The sequence below is a fragment of the Danio rerio genome, chromosome 3, assembly GCF_052040795.2.
Source record: "Danio rerio strain M-AB ecotype USA chromosome 3, GRCz13ab, whole genome shotgun sequence".
NCBI classification, from domain to species: Eukaryota; Metazoa; Chordata; class Actinopteri; order Cypriniformes; family Danionidae; genus Danio; species Danio rerio.
The window spans coordinates 23,632,729-23,648,524 of NC_141023.1; the positions used below are offsets into that span (position 1 = coordinate 23,632,729).

General features: G+C 37.5%; 3 protein-coding genes across 4 annotated transcripts; 2 read left to right on the forward strand and 1 right to left on the reverse strand.

Annotated features, from left to right (window-relative positions):
• The first annotated feature begins 521 nt into the window (after positions 1-521).
• prr15la (proline rich 15 like a) lies at positions 522-7,593 on the forward strand. Its single transcript, NM_001003478.2, has 2 exons — positions 522-723; positions 6,391-7,593. Exon 2 carries the CDS (start codon positions 6,408-6,410, stop codon positions 6,738-6,740), a length of 333 nt encoding a protein of 110 aa, NP_001003478.2. The 5' UTR covers positions 522-723; positions 6,391-6,407; the 3' UTR covers positions 6,741-7,593.
• Positions 7,594-8,263: 670 nt separating this feature from the next.
• atf4b (activating transcription factor 4b) lies at positions 8,264-11,145 on the forward strand. Its single transcript, NM_001103192.2, is given in 3 exon segments — positions 8,264-8,417; positions 9,219-9,617; positions 9,722-11,145. Coding segments are annotated over 2 exon segments (1,278 nt in total). The 5' UTR covers positions 8,264-8,417; positions 9,219-9,316; the 3' UTR covers positions 10,699-11,145.
• Positions 11,146-11,429: 284 nt separating this feature from the next.
• On the reverse strand, positions 11,430-15,669 carry si:dkey-110g7.8. 2 transcript variants are annotated; one of them, XM_087244352.1, is made up of 5 exons: positions 15,527-15,669; positions 15,140-15,384; positions 13,428-14,129; positions 12,734-13,315; positions 11,430-12,614 (listed from the first exon to the last, which is right to left on the reverse strand). In XM_087244352.1, exons 3-5 carry the CDS (start codon positions 14,053-14,055, stop codon positions 12,562-12,564), a joined length of 1,263 nt encoding a protein of 420 aa, XP_087100478.1. In that variant the 5' UTR covers positions 14,056-14,129; positions 15,140-15,384; positions 15,527-15,669; the 3' UTR covers positions 11,430-12,561. The 2 variants fall into 2 exon arrangements, with proteins under 2 accessions (XP_087100478.1, XP_087100477.1); XM_087244351.1 differs by lacking the exon at positions 15,140-15,384.
• Between the last annotated feature and the right edge of the window lie 127 nt (positions 15,670-15,796).

Genomic DNA, 15,796 nt, shown 5'->3' on the forward strand with positions numbered 1-15,796 from the left:
TATGTGACAGGAAACGGGCATTTGCTGAGGCTGTAGATTAAATGCAATAATGCAAGAAGTTTTTTTTTTCTTTTTGACCTCACTGATCATTACATTTAAGTCTTATATCTATTGTCTGGTTTTGTCTAATTATTTTGTTTACGAGGACCAATTTCTAAAATATTGGATGAACATCTGAAAAAAAAAATCCTCCATCTTGGATGACCCGATGGTGAGTAAATGACGTTTCAACATACATTTATTGCTATCTGTTTGTATATTTACATAAATTCACCTGCTCATAAAATCCGTTCACACAATCACTTCTGATTACACTCCCCAAAGCCCATTAACTTTTATATCCTCTTAAATATTAGCTAATGCAATATCAAAAGCTGATTCCGTCATGAATCTTCTACACCCAATCTTCTCAGCTATTGTCCTAAAGCTGTTTATTCAGGCAGCAGAGGGAGGAGTGTGTGTGGCTGCATGAAGGGAGGAGTCGCGCACCTGTGAATCTACACCTGCTTGCCAGAGAGAAGGACAGGACAGCCAAACCGGGGAAGAGGCAGGAGACCAGAGATACACCGAAACTAATTCAGATCCAAAGAATAAAGAGGGTCCTACAGGCCGATGACCTCACCTGCTGGCATCAACCAGATTGAGAACTGAACTGAAGGATAGTGAACCCTCAAAGGCAGATAACAAACAACTGTCACAACGGACGTACCTTTACCTGTACAGGTGAGAGAGACTTATAACTAGATATGACCTGTCTGGAAAATTCTGTGGAATGACATCCAGTTGCAGTTAGTTAATTTATAATTATACTGATTAAAGTGTACAGATAAAAGTCTTCTAAAAGGAATAAAAATGATAAAGTGGGAATGCTTTTTAATGGGAATAAAAAGTTCTACCCTAAAAATAATTGATTAGAAGGAAATAGTTTTGAAGTTCTGGAACAAAAAAGGTATACTGATAGCTGTGAATTTTAATGACCTTTGAACAGAAGACACATTTGATTACACATTTATAGCAAACAGTGAACCTTTATCACTGACTAGCGAGCCGGTGTGTGTGTGTGTGTGTGTGTGTGTGTGTGTGTGTGTGTGTGTGTGTGTGTGTGGGGAGAGGGTATCATTGCAATCAAGTGAACACTTTGAAATGCAAAACATTTCTTTCAGTTGTGTCAACAGTACAAGTTCAGCATGCTCGATGAACACCTTTGTAATGATGTTGAATTTACTTAACCATCTTGACAAAAACATTTGGGAGGCATCCTTATTTGACCATTTGTTGCTTTGAATTTAAATTAAATATATTCTAGCATTGATAATAAAAGAAATTGATTTAAAATGAGCATTTTTCCAAAGAATAGTGGTATATTCATAAAGTAAAATAAATGATTCCATTATTGAGGACGTTTAAGTGAAGGAAGTAAAATTGTTACGAATTTACATGCAAACGCAGTAGAGGTTAGTGAGTGTAATGCCTTCTTGATTTGTTTACCATGTGCTTGAATATTTGTATTCAAACACAAATATTCCATTCTCCCCACTGGAAAGGAAAATTAAAACCTTTTTTGTTTAGTTTCTCCTGGACTATTAAATTCCAGTTATCACATGTCTAATTTGAAAAGAGAACTCTGCTCAGATTAGTCTCAAAGGCCAGAGATCTCGCTAGCTCAAACATTTCTAATTTTGTTTGTCAAAATGAATGTAAAATAATTTAATCACATTCATTTAATAGCTTTACACTTACTTTATGTCAGGGGTGGATGTTTGATGTTTAATCAACATTTGAAACCACTTTAATATTTATTTGATATTTTCAAATCGTCTACTTCACTGAAGTACTAAGCAATGTATTTTTTTCTTTGTAGTTTACCCTGAGTCCAATTTTCTTTTTCAGTCTAAAAATGATGGGTTGTATTAACTCAGCATTGGGTCAAATATAGATGAAGCCAACGTTTGGGCTAATTTCAAAATGCATTGAAAGTTTTCACATAAAGGTTTTGGGTTTGTCATATCTTACCCAATGTTGGGTTAATATATTTTGCGTGTACTTATTTCCCAAAAGAGTTTTCAGCAATGCCATAAGCAGAACCATTCCCCTCAAACCCCTAAAGAAATTTCATGAGAAAAATTAAAAATATGTAAGTTCTATTCTGGAATCATTGGTTCCTTAAAGAACATGTACCATTCCTTTAATGGTTATTCAATGGCATGAGTGCAAAATCCCAGGGTGTAGTTATTTAAGAACCCACTTTGGTGGACACATTTTATATAGAATTCAGTACTTAAATAACTTGTTTAGTTTTTTACAAATAAATCATCTAAAACAGATTCCTGTTTAAAGGATCTTAAAACATTCAATGTTCTTCAAATAAATAACCTCGATTTTTAATGTATTCTGTTTACAACTTAATAAGAAAGATAGATGTATAATTGTCACAAAAATCTATGTAAGAAAAACCTATAATAGTCTGTAAATTAAACGCATGCACTTTTTGTGCCTACAGAATGGGCTAAATACAAGTAAATGTTTTCTTAAAACTATTTTGTACACCACAGTTCTTATCACTTGGCTACTTTTACGCAGTATGTACCTAAAGTCCCTCAGAGAGCAACTGTTCCCGAAGTGAAGCTCTCCAAGGGCCTTTAGTTAACACCTGATGTTTTTTTTCCAACCACCGACAGGAATAATTAATTCATCGAGAAATCTGCCGAGATTAATATTTCTCATGAGAGCTTTTTGTTGAAATGCACTTTGTACTAAATGTACTTTGTGTTCTTTTTATTGTGATACAGAGAAGTTGTGATTTCTAGAGAAACTACATTGCCTGTACTTTGCGTGACAAGACAAATCAGACATTTTGTTTAGTGACACAATCAGGTTTTTTTTTTCAAAATAATCATAGTTAATCTGATTTTTTTTTTTATAATGAGCAGAATGTTCCTGCTGACCATTTACATGTTCCCGGAAAGAACCAGCCTTTCCTCATGATCAATGATTTCCCTGAGCCTTATCATATTTTTATCTTCATATGAAAACTACACACACAACAGCATTGCGTTTGTCAGCAAGACCATGTGGTTTGCCATGATGCTTTCCTTTGCATGCAAAGTGCTTCCTTATCTCAGTTCTGACTATTCTTCCCATGGCACAAACTGATGTTATATTAGTCCATTTGAGTGCCGTAATATTACAGCTTTATATCTCAAAATCTATGAACTGCACTTTAAATGTGATCAAATGCTAAATAATCTGCAAAAACAGTCAAAAATCAAACTGGTTTCATTGCCATCACCCTTTTAACCGCCTTGCCAAATACTTTTACAATATGCATACTTGTAACTTTTCAAATATAGAGGCAATACAACAAGGTTTATTATTAAAACCATCTGGATTAAAGGTCTTCTTTTTAAAAGGTTTAAAGCGGTGAAAAAACAAAGCTGTGAAAGGGAGCTGGCCGGCACCACCTGATCTCTGTTTGCTCTCGTAAACATAAAAGCAAGAGCAAGAGTCAAAGCCATGAGAGAGCGAACAGAAATTAGCATACTGTATGAAAATGACCACTTTGTTGCTAAGCAACAGAGCCAAGCCTTTCCTGTAAATGGATCGTGCCACACGCTACAGCAGTTTAGTGTGAATTTGAGTGTGCGACTTTATTTTCACTTTTCACAAAAGGCCGCCTCAGTTTCGAGAGAGATACAATCAAGGACAGAAAAGCAATAAAAATGTTCCAGGGTATCACATTCTAGTTCTGAGTATTTGTGTATTGTTGTCTTTGTGTGAATAAGCATGTGGCAAACCTCACAATACCAGAGGAAGTTTCATCTGGACAGTGTTTCGCTGTGTATGTCAAAGGCGTGCTTGCTTTATTGTAATGGTTTACTTCAAAGAAGCCATTGTAGCTTGTGGATGAACCGTGCACGCTCTCTGGACTGTGAACTCTTAACATAAAAATGGACTGCCTAAAATCACATAAATGAGTGAGTCATGTAAAGTCCATTTGCTGTGAGCAAAGCTTCAACACCAACAAAAACAATCCATTTGTCCCGATAAGTAAAGTCTAAGATTTACAAAGCATTTGTACCAGTGAAAATTATGTAAAAAACATTTGACGGTAAAACATTAGTGATGGGCACAGGGAATTTTGTGTGCATTTGTAGAAATTTCCTATTTAGAAACAACAGGATATACTCATGCCACATAATTTTCTAGGTTTTGAGGTAATTTGAGTTTACTGGTATTCATTTCATTATTTTACATCTCAAAATAGAAAGTTGTAACTCATTCCCTGCCTGTGTTAATGGTAGGTTACACACACCTATTGTCATTAACTCTTTATCAGTGCCTAATTTGCTGGTTTATGCACTGCATTAGACATCATGAAACTGATTTGTTGTGTCTTTGTGTTTCTTTTATTTCTGCATCTTTAGAATATTCACAGAACTCTTCTATCAGCACTTTTATAGGATTGCACGCTCTGGTGTTAAGTAAATCTCTCCTTCCCAGCAAGCACTTTTTGCTTTCAAAAGATGTCTAATAGATGTCTAAACATAGTTGTCTTGGCTAAAACAAGGTTGAATTTGCGCTGTCTGAGAAAATCAACGTATAAGAATAGGCCAAATCTAGACTAGTCATCAAAAAACAGAAATGAATGACTGCACTTATAGTCTGTCGATTCTGTCTATTTGACGACTAGTCTAGTTTTGAGCTATTGTCTATTAGATTTTCAGTTTAGTCTTGTTTTAGCCAAGCTGTCTACGTTTAGATGTCGATTAAACAAAAAAATTGTTTGTTGGGTTATATAGTACAGTAAGCCTGGCACAAATCTCAGTTGTCACAATGAGTTTGTTCAGTCAAGGACTGCATGGAGGAAGTTTTACAAACGTATATAAAGTTGGGTTTTTAAAAGTTTGCCATATTGTTGGATCCATTTAACAAAATGATGCTGATTTTAGTGTAAATACAGGCCCAGTTACAGTATGTGTGCAGTATGAACTGTAAAAAAGAAAAATAGTAACACATTAAAATAAGGCCTCTTTAATGAATGCATAAACTAGTCTGGTGGTTCCCAAAGTGGGGGTTGTGGGACATTGACAGGGGGTCGCTTGGTGATTTCCAGAAGTCAAATAAATTTTATTACACTATTAGTATTGGCATATTTTAACCATAACCCACAGAAGATACAAACAATAGTTAATAGTAAAAATCAACAACATGCAAATAAAAAGCCATCAGCCTTTAAATTATTTTTTTCATAGGATTGGTGTGTTTACGTTAGATTTACAACACCGCAAAAGCATCAGCTGGAGCACATTGATTTTATAGCACCAGGTTAAACTTTCTGACACCTTCATGACAATTAAATATATCAAAAATAAATACAGGCCACAACTGAACATAAAAGACTATCTCCGAGTGGCGGTCTCTACAATTAAACCAAGAAAACACTGTGTCTACCATTCTCATTAGTTGAGGTTAATCTTAAATTAAACAAATTAATGAATGAATATAAAATGATATGGTTGTTAGACTGTTGCACTTTTTGTGTTGTCAATATGTTGGTGTTTATGTAAGCCTATTTTTGTGTGAGCAACATTTGTATATTTTTTAACTGAGAAATTTGGGGGTCGCGAGTCACTGGCATTGTTATTTTAGGGGTCACGGGCTGAATAGTGTCGGAGCCCCAGAACTAGTCTGCTTACATGAATTGTTTTTAACATTAGTCACACACACACACACACACACACACACACAAACACACACACACACACACACACACACACACACACAAAAACATTCACAATCAGAATTGTTTCTTTATAATTAAATCTGCATATTAAAAAGATTTTTTTCAAGGATCGTGTGAAGACTGGAGTAATAACGCTGAAAATTTTGCTTTAACACTACAGGAATAAATTAGATAATAATCATATTATTTCACAACATTAATTATATTTATTATTCCAATGCTAATAATAATCCAAAATTATTCCAATATTATTGATCCATTAACCAATACATAAAAAGTAGCAGCTAAGCTCCTTAGCATTAGCATGAACTACGTTGTGCATTTCCATCCTACTGCCATATAGCTGCAGATCAGTGTGCGAAACATGAGGCCTGTAACTGAATCTGTACAAGTTAAAACCTAGCATACCTCTACCATATGGTGCTTATTGAATTACACTAAAAAATTCATTAGCGGCTGTCCCTTCTAATATAAGAAACAGATCTTACATTAACATTAGCTCACACTCTCAGAGCTCGGTTTACACTTTATGACTATTCTTATTACCCGTCTTCTAATAAACAAAAGCAACATGTTCCCTTTCTTATTTAGGCCTGCTGTTTTTGTGTTTAATCACAGATATATCTCTCATTCTGTCCTTTTCGCAGAAACTGCCATTAACACAATGGCGACCGCAGAACCTGCCCCAGCCTGGTGGAAACTGACCTTCCTGCGAAAAAAGAAATCGGAGCCAAAAGTGCTGTATGAAATCGCAGGAGACCACAGCAGCAATGGCGGAGAGGCATCTGGGACCACTGATGCTGCAACAGACAGCCAGTTTAATGCCCGCTTGGAGCGCATTGTGGACAAAACAGCAACAAAGGGGCGACATGTGAAAGTCTCGCATTCAGGTCGCTTTAAAGAGAAGAAACGAATCCGCTCTACTCTAGCAGAAAACCCTGAGCTTTTCCCTGAGGCCGAAACGACAGCTAATGAGAACAATAAAAGTGGAAAATAGAGTCGCTGTGTAAACACACTAGCATGTGTGTGTAAAGCAGCTCAAGAGGGCCAGCACTCTTCCAATTGACGTCCTCTGCCGTTTACAATCGCCTGAAGCTCTGAGCCTGAAGCAAGAGCAGGATCGCTGAATTAATGACTGATCTATACTGATGTTTGGTAACAAAGACATGCACAAACCCAAAGATCAGGTTTCTTCACAGATACACACAGCACCACTGCATTGTGGTCGACCCTTGAAAGGCTGACATTTAGCAAATGTTTAGCAAAGAGAAGGAATCAAACCAATCATATAGCAGCACAAGATGTCAGTAATGATAGTGGTTATTCTTTGATTATTTCTTATATATTATATGGTGAATCAGTTGCAGCTAGAGCACTTGTGATTCAACATATTAAAAAATTATTACAAGCATTGTGCTACAATGTTAAAAGGTTTTTTAGTAATGTCTATTCCAAATTTATACTGTAATTATATTAAACATAGATTGCTGGTATCTTTGAAAAACTAAATAAAAACAAAGTGTCATCATTGCTTGAATAGACCAAAATATATATTCTGAATAATAACTCTCTTGCTATAATACACAATTTTAGCCTCTTGTGTTGCTGTGTCGGGTTTCATTTAGATTTTTAATCTTGGTTGCTATTTATTGTACAGAGATTTTATAAAATGTAATCTGAAAATGGAGGGGGTTTATAATTGCTTTTTGTTTAATAAAATGGTCAAACATTTGCACAATGTCTAATTTAATAGTTTGCTTAGCTGTGATTAAACACTTAGTTTTGTACAAATGTATGCATTGTTTCAAATATACCTCTGTAGAAAATAAATTATTGCTTTCAAGATGTGGATTTATCTTTTATTCTGTATTTTTTCTTTTGAATTTTTCTATGTAAAAGCCTAAGAAACATTACCTACAACTTGACCTTCCTGGAAGTGGCTTCCAATTCTCCTTTGTTTCTACTCGAGTAGTTTATCCCTTTAATTATTTTTGTCAACCGCTAAGAACAACGATCTTCCTTTTTTGTTTTTCCAAAACAATATTTCCGAGGCAAAACTCGTGTTTTTAGTTTTTGTACCAGAAGAGGGCGATAAAACCAACTTTTTCCGGAAATTGCAGACGACCTTCCCTGAAATGACTCATACATGCTTTTGTGTTTGTTTTGACTTTGTCCTCACGAAATCTATTGGTCACTTATTGATACCGATATACACATATAATGTTGATATTTATTTGATATCTATCATACTTGACAAAACAGTACACCACAATACACTTAATGCCAAGCCATGTCAGTTTAATGACTTCAAAATAGATCACAAAATAATCATAAAATATTTCTGAACTGATCTAAAATTGTTAAAGGTTAAATTTCCAACTCAAAATTATACAAAACTGATAAAAAGTGATGGATCTATATGCTGTCTGTGCTCAACAACACAAGACGAAACGCTCCGGCGGAAGGATATGTCTGGGTGGTACTGCGTCCTATATAAACTTGAAACGCGTCGTCGCCGGCAGATCCGTTCTCTTGCAAAGCTGATTGTTGTTGAAAGCCGAGCGATTCTGCTCTCCGCCGAAATGGCCGTGTGAACTGCAGCCTGTAGACAGCGCGCAAACAACTCAGTGCATCAACATAGTGCACTGGTTCAGTACATTTATATCAAAATGGCGTAAGTATAATTTTTTTGATTGTTTTAAAATGTTACGTCGTGTCTGGTAGCCGGCGAGACGGAAGTGTTGCGTTAGAAGTTCAGCCAAATAAGCATTAATGTGTCCAGTTTATTTTAGTCGTGATTGTCAAACAATGTATTCATATTATGTTTATAATAGATCATGGTAAATGGTTTCTGTGAAAATGGGGTCATTACATGTCGTCTGGAGTCGGGTTTAGCGCGCCATGTGTCAACCTGACAATGACAAGATCATTCGATGAATTTATAGTCATTTCTGCTTTAAAATCCACTTTAACGTATATGTTTTATTTAGTAAATGAGTGTCAAATCTCTCAGATAATGGTGAATTCAATTAAATTGAGTGGGACTGTTTAATTTATTATTCTTTGTTATTGCGTGCTCGTTATAAAATGGCGCACGTTCCTGAAAGGGGAGCGGCGAGTCCCTGAAATGGCGGATTTGCCCATTTTAATAAAGCAATAGGACGTTGAACTATGTTTTTACCAAAAATGTTTGTGTTCACCTAATTTTAGTGTTGTATGAAAAGAGTAGCCTAACGTGACTTGACTCGGGTATATTTGTATTTGTTTTTTTATTAATGGAAGCTAGTCTGCTGACTGGAAGTGACAAAGAACATCACGTGGTAAATGCCCATATATGGGTAGAGAAGGGTGTGGGCTGATGGTGTGATTATGAGTCAGAAATAACTTGTGGGCCTTTTCCTAGAGTCTGTTTATTTAGTTTTCTTTTAAGTCATGTTATATAAGAGAATAACTACTTTTTTTGTTTTGTTTACAGGTCCTTTGTGGCAACTCTGATCTTTGCTGTACCCGACAGCACGAAATTATTTGAATTCTCAGTAGAAGATTCTCTGATTCCACTTGAAATAGACAGCCATGTCTTTGATGAGCTCACGGTTTGGCCTGGACGATATGGAGGTCCTTCTCTGGGACCCATCATCACCGATGGCTGACCCTCTGCGGTCAATTCTAGATAAAGATGAAGAGGTTCTTCCTCTTGGAGGTGCTGAATCACCCCTCTCATCTTTCTCTTCCTCTTCACTTCCCTCTCTTTCCCCACCTTGTACTCCTCCCTCCCCTCAGAGGGGGGAGAAGGCTGGGCTTGATCCGGTGTCTCTGCCCTGGTTACCCTCAGATGAGCTGTGCCTAGATAATCGTGGCACAGACAGTGGTGAAGGTGAGGTGTAGACATTTGAAAACGTACATCATTTCTTTGTAAATACTTTTCCATAAGCATTTTATGGCATTCAGTTGTGAGATTAATTAATTTTTTTATTTCAGATCATTCGTTTAGTGGAATGGATTGGATGACAGAACGAATTGATCTGAGTGAGTTTGATCTGGAGTCTTTGATAGACTCTTATGATTCTGAGGATCCACCCAGTTCTCCTGAGGAGCTCATTGCTTCTCTGGAGTCACAGATTGACCTGGAGTCCCTGCCTGTAGCTTCTGACAATACTTCACCCTCTCCATCAGCCTCTGTCCCTGAAATTGATCAACTCTCCAACCTTTCATTCACTTTGAATACTCCAGTTACTACACATCTCATTCCCCCATCCCCTTGTGAAATCTTAGATTCCTCCTCGGTGGTCCCTGAGCCCCAGGCTGAGTTTGAGATCAAGTCTGAACCAGCCTCTCCAGTCCCTTCACCTTCAGTCCTTCCCCCTGAGTCCCCTACTGACACTCTTGAGCTTGGTTGCGAGGTGGACATAGCAGAAGTTCAGAGTCCATCCCCTGTAGAGTTGCGGGTTCCTAAATTTGTCCTCTCTTTGTCCCCGACCCGCATTGTTTTTGTACTTGCTCCCAAAGAGGAGGTTAATGCAATGGCTACCCATTCAGGTGAGGTGGTTGTGGAAAGTTCCCCAAGTCCAACCTTCTCTGAACCCAAAACCCCATCCTGTCCTCCGTCCCGCTCTTCTAGAGCAAAGCCCTACCTTTCCCACGATTTTAAGACCACCAAAAATCAGCAGTCAGAGTCGCCTACCCTTACAGGACGAGTGAAGTCAGCCAGTGGCTCAAAGGTTGTGGTTGAGAAGAAAAAGCTGAAGAAAATGGAACAGAACAAGACTGCGGCAACTCGCTACAGACAGAAAAAGCGTGCAGAGCAAGAGACGCTCCTGTCAGAATGTGCAGTGCTCGAGGAGAGAAATCAAGAGCTGGCAGAAAAAGCTGAGTCTCTTACAAAGGAGATCCAGTACCTGAAAGAGCTAATGGAAGAAGTCAAGAGGGCAAGAGAGAACAGAAGTTCGAGAACATAAAAGGACTCAGAAGCTGAGCAAAATTGACGGTTTAGCATAGCCTGAAGTGCAGAATGCTAGTTATGAATGTTAGTCCTAAAAGAAAGTATTATATGAAGGGTTGAAAAAAAAACTGTTTTGATTTCTTCCCCGGTTTCTAAATAGAAAAGCTTTTTTTTTAGCATGTCAGCTATCAACAGAGCTTTATATTATGTATTTTTTTAGTCGTGTGTATCTTATCCTATGCACTGTATTCTAATATAATGCATTGTGTATTAAAAATGTTTAGTCCTAAAATGATGCTGTAGAAATGCTTTGTATTTAACCTTTCCCAACGATTTAATAATAGAAATTGTTTGGTGTACACATACTGAATTATCTATTTAGGAATTTTGTTTTTGTATGGACCTCTCACTGCATATCACCCAGCTTGAACCTTATATGTATATTAAACCTTTCTAAAAATAATGTTTTCTTTTGTCTGTTTTTTTTTTCATAAAGCACCATCAATGATTAATTAAAATATTTAAAGATGGCTTTGTCATTCACCACATAAATAAGTCAATTTAGACTAGGAATATTTACACATTGACATGGTATTAGTGTAATAAAATAAATGTTTTATAAATTATTAGAAGTTTCTACTCAACCGATCAATGGTCAATGTTTTAGACCAAAACTGGCATTTTAAATATAATTGTTCAGTGCAACCTTTAAATATTTACAAATGAGTTCACACTTGAAGCTGTACCTAACATAAATTGTATTCTTTATTTATATGGAAATTTGTAGTGAAAAGCAGACAAGTTAAATCTTTCAGTTGTGTCAATCCAGTTGAAAGTCACATTTGAGGTTGAAATGCTAGCCTATCAACAAGTGTGGTATATATTTGTGGACAAGATAAAAAATACTATGCAATGGTAATAACCATGCACTTAACGACCAGCATATATTAAATAATGTTGACACCAGAGTCCTGAGTTTATCCTTATTAGTATCCAACCTTCAGTAGCAAAAAAGTATTCATAGTTGAACAACTGCATACATGAGAATCCAGCTCTGTTTGGGGTTTACATACTTACCTATATAGATGTTCTGATGTAATTCTGTATTTAACAATGAATGTACATGAAAAACTATAAAAATAGAATAATATTGGTCATATGATTTGTTTGTTTCCACCATTCATTTTACAAAACACTTGAAAATAATAAGTAACAAAACGTGCATGCGTTTGCAATAAAATAATTGAGTAATTGTTTACAGGATTAAAAATTATAAGTGATTTATGTGGTTTTAATAAAAGTTAATGTAACAAAAATCCAGTTCCTAAATAAATAAAAATACTGATTTGCAAATGCTTAATTTGAAATTTAATGTTCTTAAAGGCAGGTAATGTTCTTTTTCGTCATCATCACTTCTGTTGAACACAAAAAACAACGCTGGTTGATGGCACCCATTGACTTTAGTAGTATTTTTTTCCTACTATGGATTTCAATGGGTGTCATCAACCAGTATTTTTTAAAAATGAGATTAAAACTCAAAAAATTTAAAACCACATGAAGGAAAATAAATGATTCGTTCTTTTCTTTTCATTTTTTTTTTTTTTTGGATGAACTTTTTAACTTGTAAAACTTGTAAAAATAAATATATAATATTGATGGGAATATATTCACAAATCCTTGTCATTTTTCTAATGGAGACCTCAATGTATCTTGTACCTCTGTGTAATACGGATGTCAACATAAGTGATCGATTGTGTCAAATTCAGAGTGAATGGCCCTATAGATAATAAACATTTTCATTAATACTGCTTGTCTTTTGATGCAAAAATCAATAATGTTTACATTCATCTTGCATTTGCATTCTATTTTCTCTTATTTCTCACTGCAAACTGCACCTTCCACTCATTTCTTCATCATCTAGTTCTTGGTTCACTGTAAAACAAGGATGCAATGATCAGTTTTTACATAAAATTGAAAATATTCAAATAGACAGAAAAGATAATGTGATGTGAAATCCTCTAATTAAATAAGCAGTGATTGATAACACTTACATTTGACTGGTAGGAAAGGCTTCTGTCCATTTTCTGCAACCATCTCCTCTATTTTCCGCAGGAGTTCAGTCACTTGTGTCTTGTCTTTGTTGGCTTTGGTACAGTCCAAAACATGATAACAGTTCCAACAATGGCGCATCAGTTTCAGCAGCTCACCTCCATCCCGCTGGATGTGGTCCTCGATTGATGTGCCGTACAGCCAGTCACCACATGAGAACAGCACTAGCGTGTGTTGACATGCTTCCGCACCAAACATCTCTAAGTGGTTCTTGAGGGCCTGCCTCTTTTTGGGAGTGAGGGAGGAGACCACAGGTATGACCAATAAGAGTGCATGCGGGCCTGGATGAAGAAGCCCCGCCCCTTGTTTGATTTCTTTTCGTACATGGCTGGGTGTGCGCTGCACAGAGAACCAATCCCAACCTGGTGTGTCAACAATCGTGAGGCGACGACCATCAACTAGTGCTTGATGTCGGACAGATACCTCAGTGGGGCGTCCTGAATCAAACCCATGACCACCGAGTAGAAGATTGCCCACAGAGCTCTTGCCTGCTCCACGCCAGCCTACTAACAGGACTCGTAACTCTGTCAAAAGGTAGAAAGTGGAAAATTGTGCAAAGGAACTTGATCAAAATGAACTTTCAAGAAAGCATTCTGTATTGCTATCAGTGGAAGATTGATATAGAAAGGACTGTACCTCTTGGTGGAGATCTAAACATTGCTGCTGCCCTCTCCACTTCTGTGTCTCTGTCCTCTTCTTTTTCCATTTCAGTCTCTTCATCTTCAAATCCGAGGCTTGGCCTCACCAATTCAAAGTACCAGCCTTGATTCTCCTGCACCATCTCCTCCACTTTCTGTAAAAGCTCTGCAACTTGAGCACTTTTGTCTGAGCTGGTGTTATCCAAGACATGATACCTGCAGCCACATCTCTCCACTAACCTCTGTAGTGCAGGCCCACCATCCACTATAAATTCCTCCACACCCTTGTCTTGATGCAACTGGTCTGCACTGGTGAACAAAACCATGGTGTGCCTCCATATTCCTGCTCCCAATGCACTAAGTTGGGCCCACAGACCCTGCCAATGGTGTTCGGTGAACGGAACTCCAATGGGAACCACCAGCAGTAGGGCATGGGGACCAGGTAAACAATGATCAATGATGTACTGCTGGTTCTTAGAGTCTGCTTTGTCAGGCATGTTTTCTGTCTCCAGCTTCCATCCTGGGGTGTCAGTAATCGACAGTCGCCAGGTGAATATGTCCACCCAGTGTTTAGGATCTGTTTGGGAACTGTCAGGTTTATTATCTTGGCTCAAGATGGTGTTCATTGTTGAGGTTTTACCAGAGCCCTGGAACCCTAGCAGCAAGAGGCGCCGCTTTGGTAACGAAGATCCATCTTCTTCTGTGAGATAAAAATAAAAGAGAATTTTTTTTGCAATTCAATCAATCCACCTACAACAAAGATTTTCTTTATGCTGACATTTATGTCAAACTACATCTTCGTAGCCTACGATTCATTCTTGCAATATTAAACTGGACTGTTGTTATTTGGCGACACATTGGCTCAGTGGTTAGCACTGTCGCCACACAGCAAAAAGGTCACTGAGTCCCTGTTATGTCAGTTGGCAGTTCTGTGAGGAGTTTGCATGTTCTCCCTGTGTTGGTGTGGGTTTCCTCTGGGTGCTCCAGTTTACCCCACAGTCCAAAGACATGCACTATAGGTGAATTGAATAAACTAATTTGGCTGTAGTGTATGAGTGTTAATGAGTGTGTTTTCCAATGTTTCCCAGTACTGGGTTGCTGGAAGGGCATCCACTGTGTAAAACATAAGTTAGCGGTTCATTTCGCTTTGGCGACCCTTGATGAATAAAGAACCAAGGCGATGGAAAATAAATGAATGAATGTATTAATAACATTGTAGCAAATGTTTGCATGCCAAAATATGCAAGCATTGAAATGGTTTCACAGAAGCCATTTTCAGACCAATCAGTTTTATTTCGGGCTTTGTGAACAACTACACATGAGGGAAATCTGAGTGAGAAACTATTTCACCCTCATGTGAAATACCAGATCACAAAGATTGTTATTAAATGAATGGATTTGGTTTACAAAATGTCCCCAAGCAACAGTAATGCTGATCCTTAATGACGTTTGGGAACATAAGCATTTAGTTCTGTCAGTCATCTGCACGCATAACAGCAGTCTCGGTGACAAATCTTCAGGCATACCTTCACCTACTGCTACATTTCTCTCATACTTTTGTCTGGTATGATACTATTATAGGATGTTCTAAATTAGCACTCAAGCTGATCATCCTTTAAGGACAGCAAGCCAAGTTTGTTTACCAAGTCTGAATAAGCTGATGAAATCTTGAATCATTCTTGTGGTCTTAACATAATCTAAAACACTTACATTTGATAGTGCAAGAAAGGTTTCTTTCCTGTCTCTGTCTCTGCTCGTCTAGTTTCCTGCAAGAGCGCAGTCACCTGTCCTTGCTGGATTTTGGGACAATGCAGTTTCAGCAGCAACTCCCCCATCTTTCTGCTAAATAACCCTCACCATTTTTTCTAATAGTCCCTGCTGATCCAGAATCAGAGTGAATGACATTTGTGTGGAAATCTGCCATTATACAACGGTAAACTGACTCTCCAGACAACCTTAGAAAGCCCCAGAGACACAGGAAGCACATGTAATGTAGAGGAAGAGTGAGTCAGCTGTGTGGGTAGGTAAGATCGCAAACTGAAAGACTGTCTGAAACAACGATGAGATGGATTAAAAATAAATTTCAATGTCACTTACCAGCATTTAAATCAGAAGAGATTGTAGCCATCGTGTATCAAGCTGGTCCGACGTCTCCTTTTCCTGCTCCCTTTCTCCTCCTCCTCCTCTCTCTCTCTCTCTCTCGTTTGCTGTTTTGTCTTGGCAGGCAAGTTGCTTGTGCTCAAAACATGTTTCACCCCTCTTTTCTCAGTCCTCTCTCTCTCTCTCTCTCTCTCTCTCTCACTCACTGAACACAACCATGCAACCTTTCTCCCTGTTTTTTTACCGTCTTTCATTAGATACAACAAG

Excerpts from the sequence above, each read along its gene's own strand:
- si:dkey-110g7.8 (XM_087244351.1), bottom strand. The coding sequence starts at position 15,557 with ATGGCTACAATCTCTTCTGATTTAAATGCTG. Across the intron at positions 13,316-13,427 it reads GTTTAGATCTCCACCAAGAG|AGTTACGAGTCCTGTTAGTA; the intron begins GTACAGTCCTTT and ends ACCTTTTGACAG. Across the intron at positions 12,615-12,733 it reads GCCTTTCCTACCAGTCAAAT|TGAACCAAGAACTAGATGAT; the intron begins GTAAGTGTTATC and ends CTTGTTTTACAG.
- prr15la (NM_001003478.2), top strand. The coding sequence starts at position 6,408 with ATGGCGACCGCAGAACCTGCCCCAGCCTGGTGGAAACTGACCTTCCTG.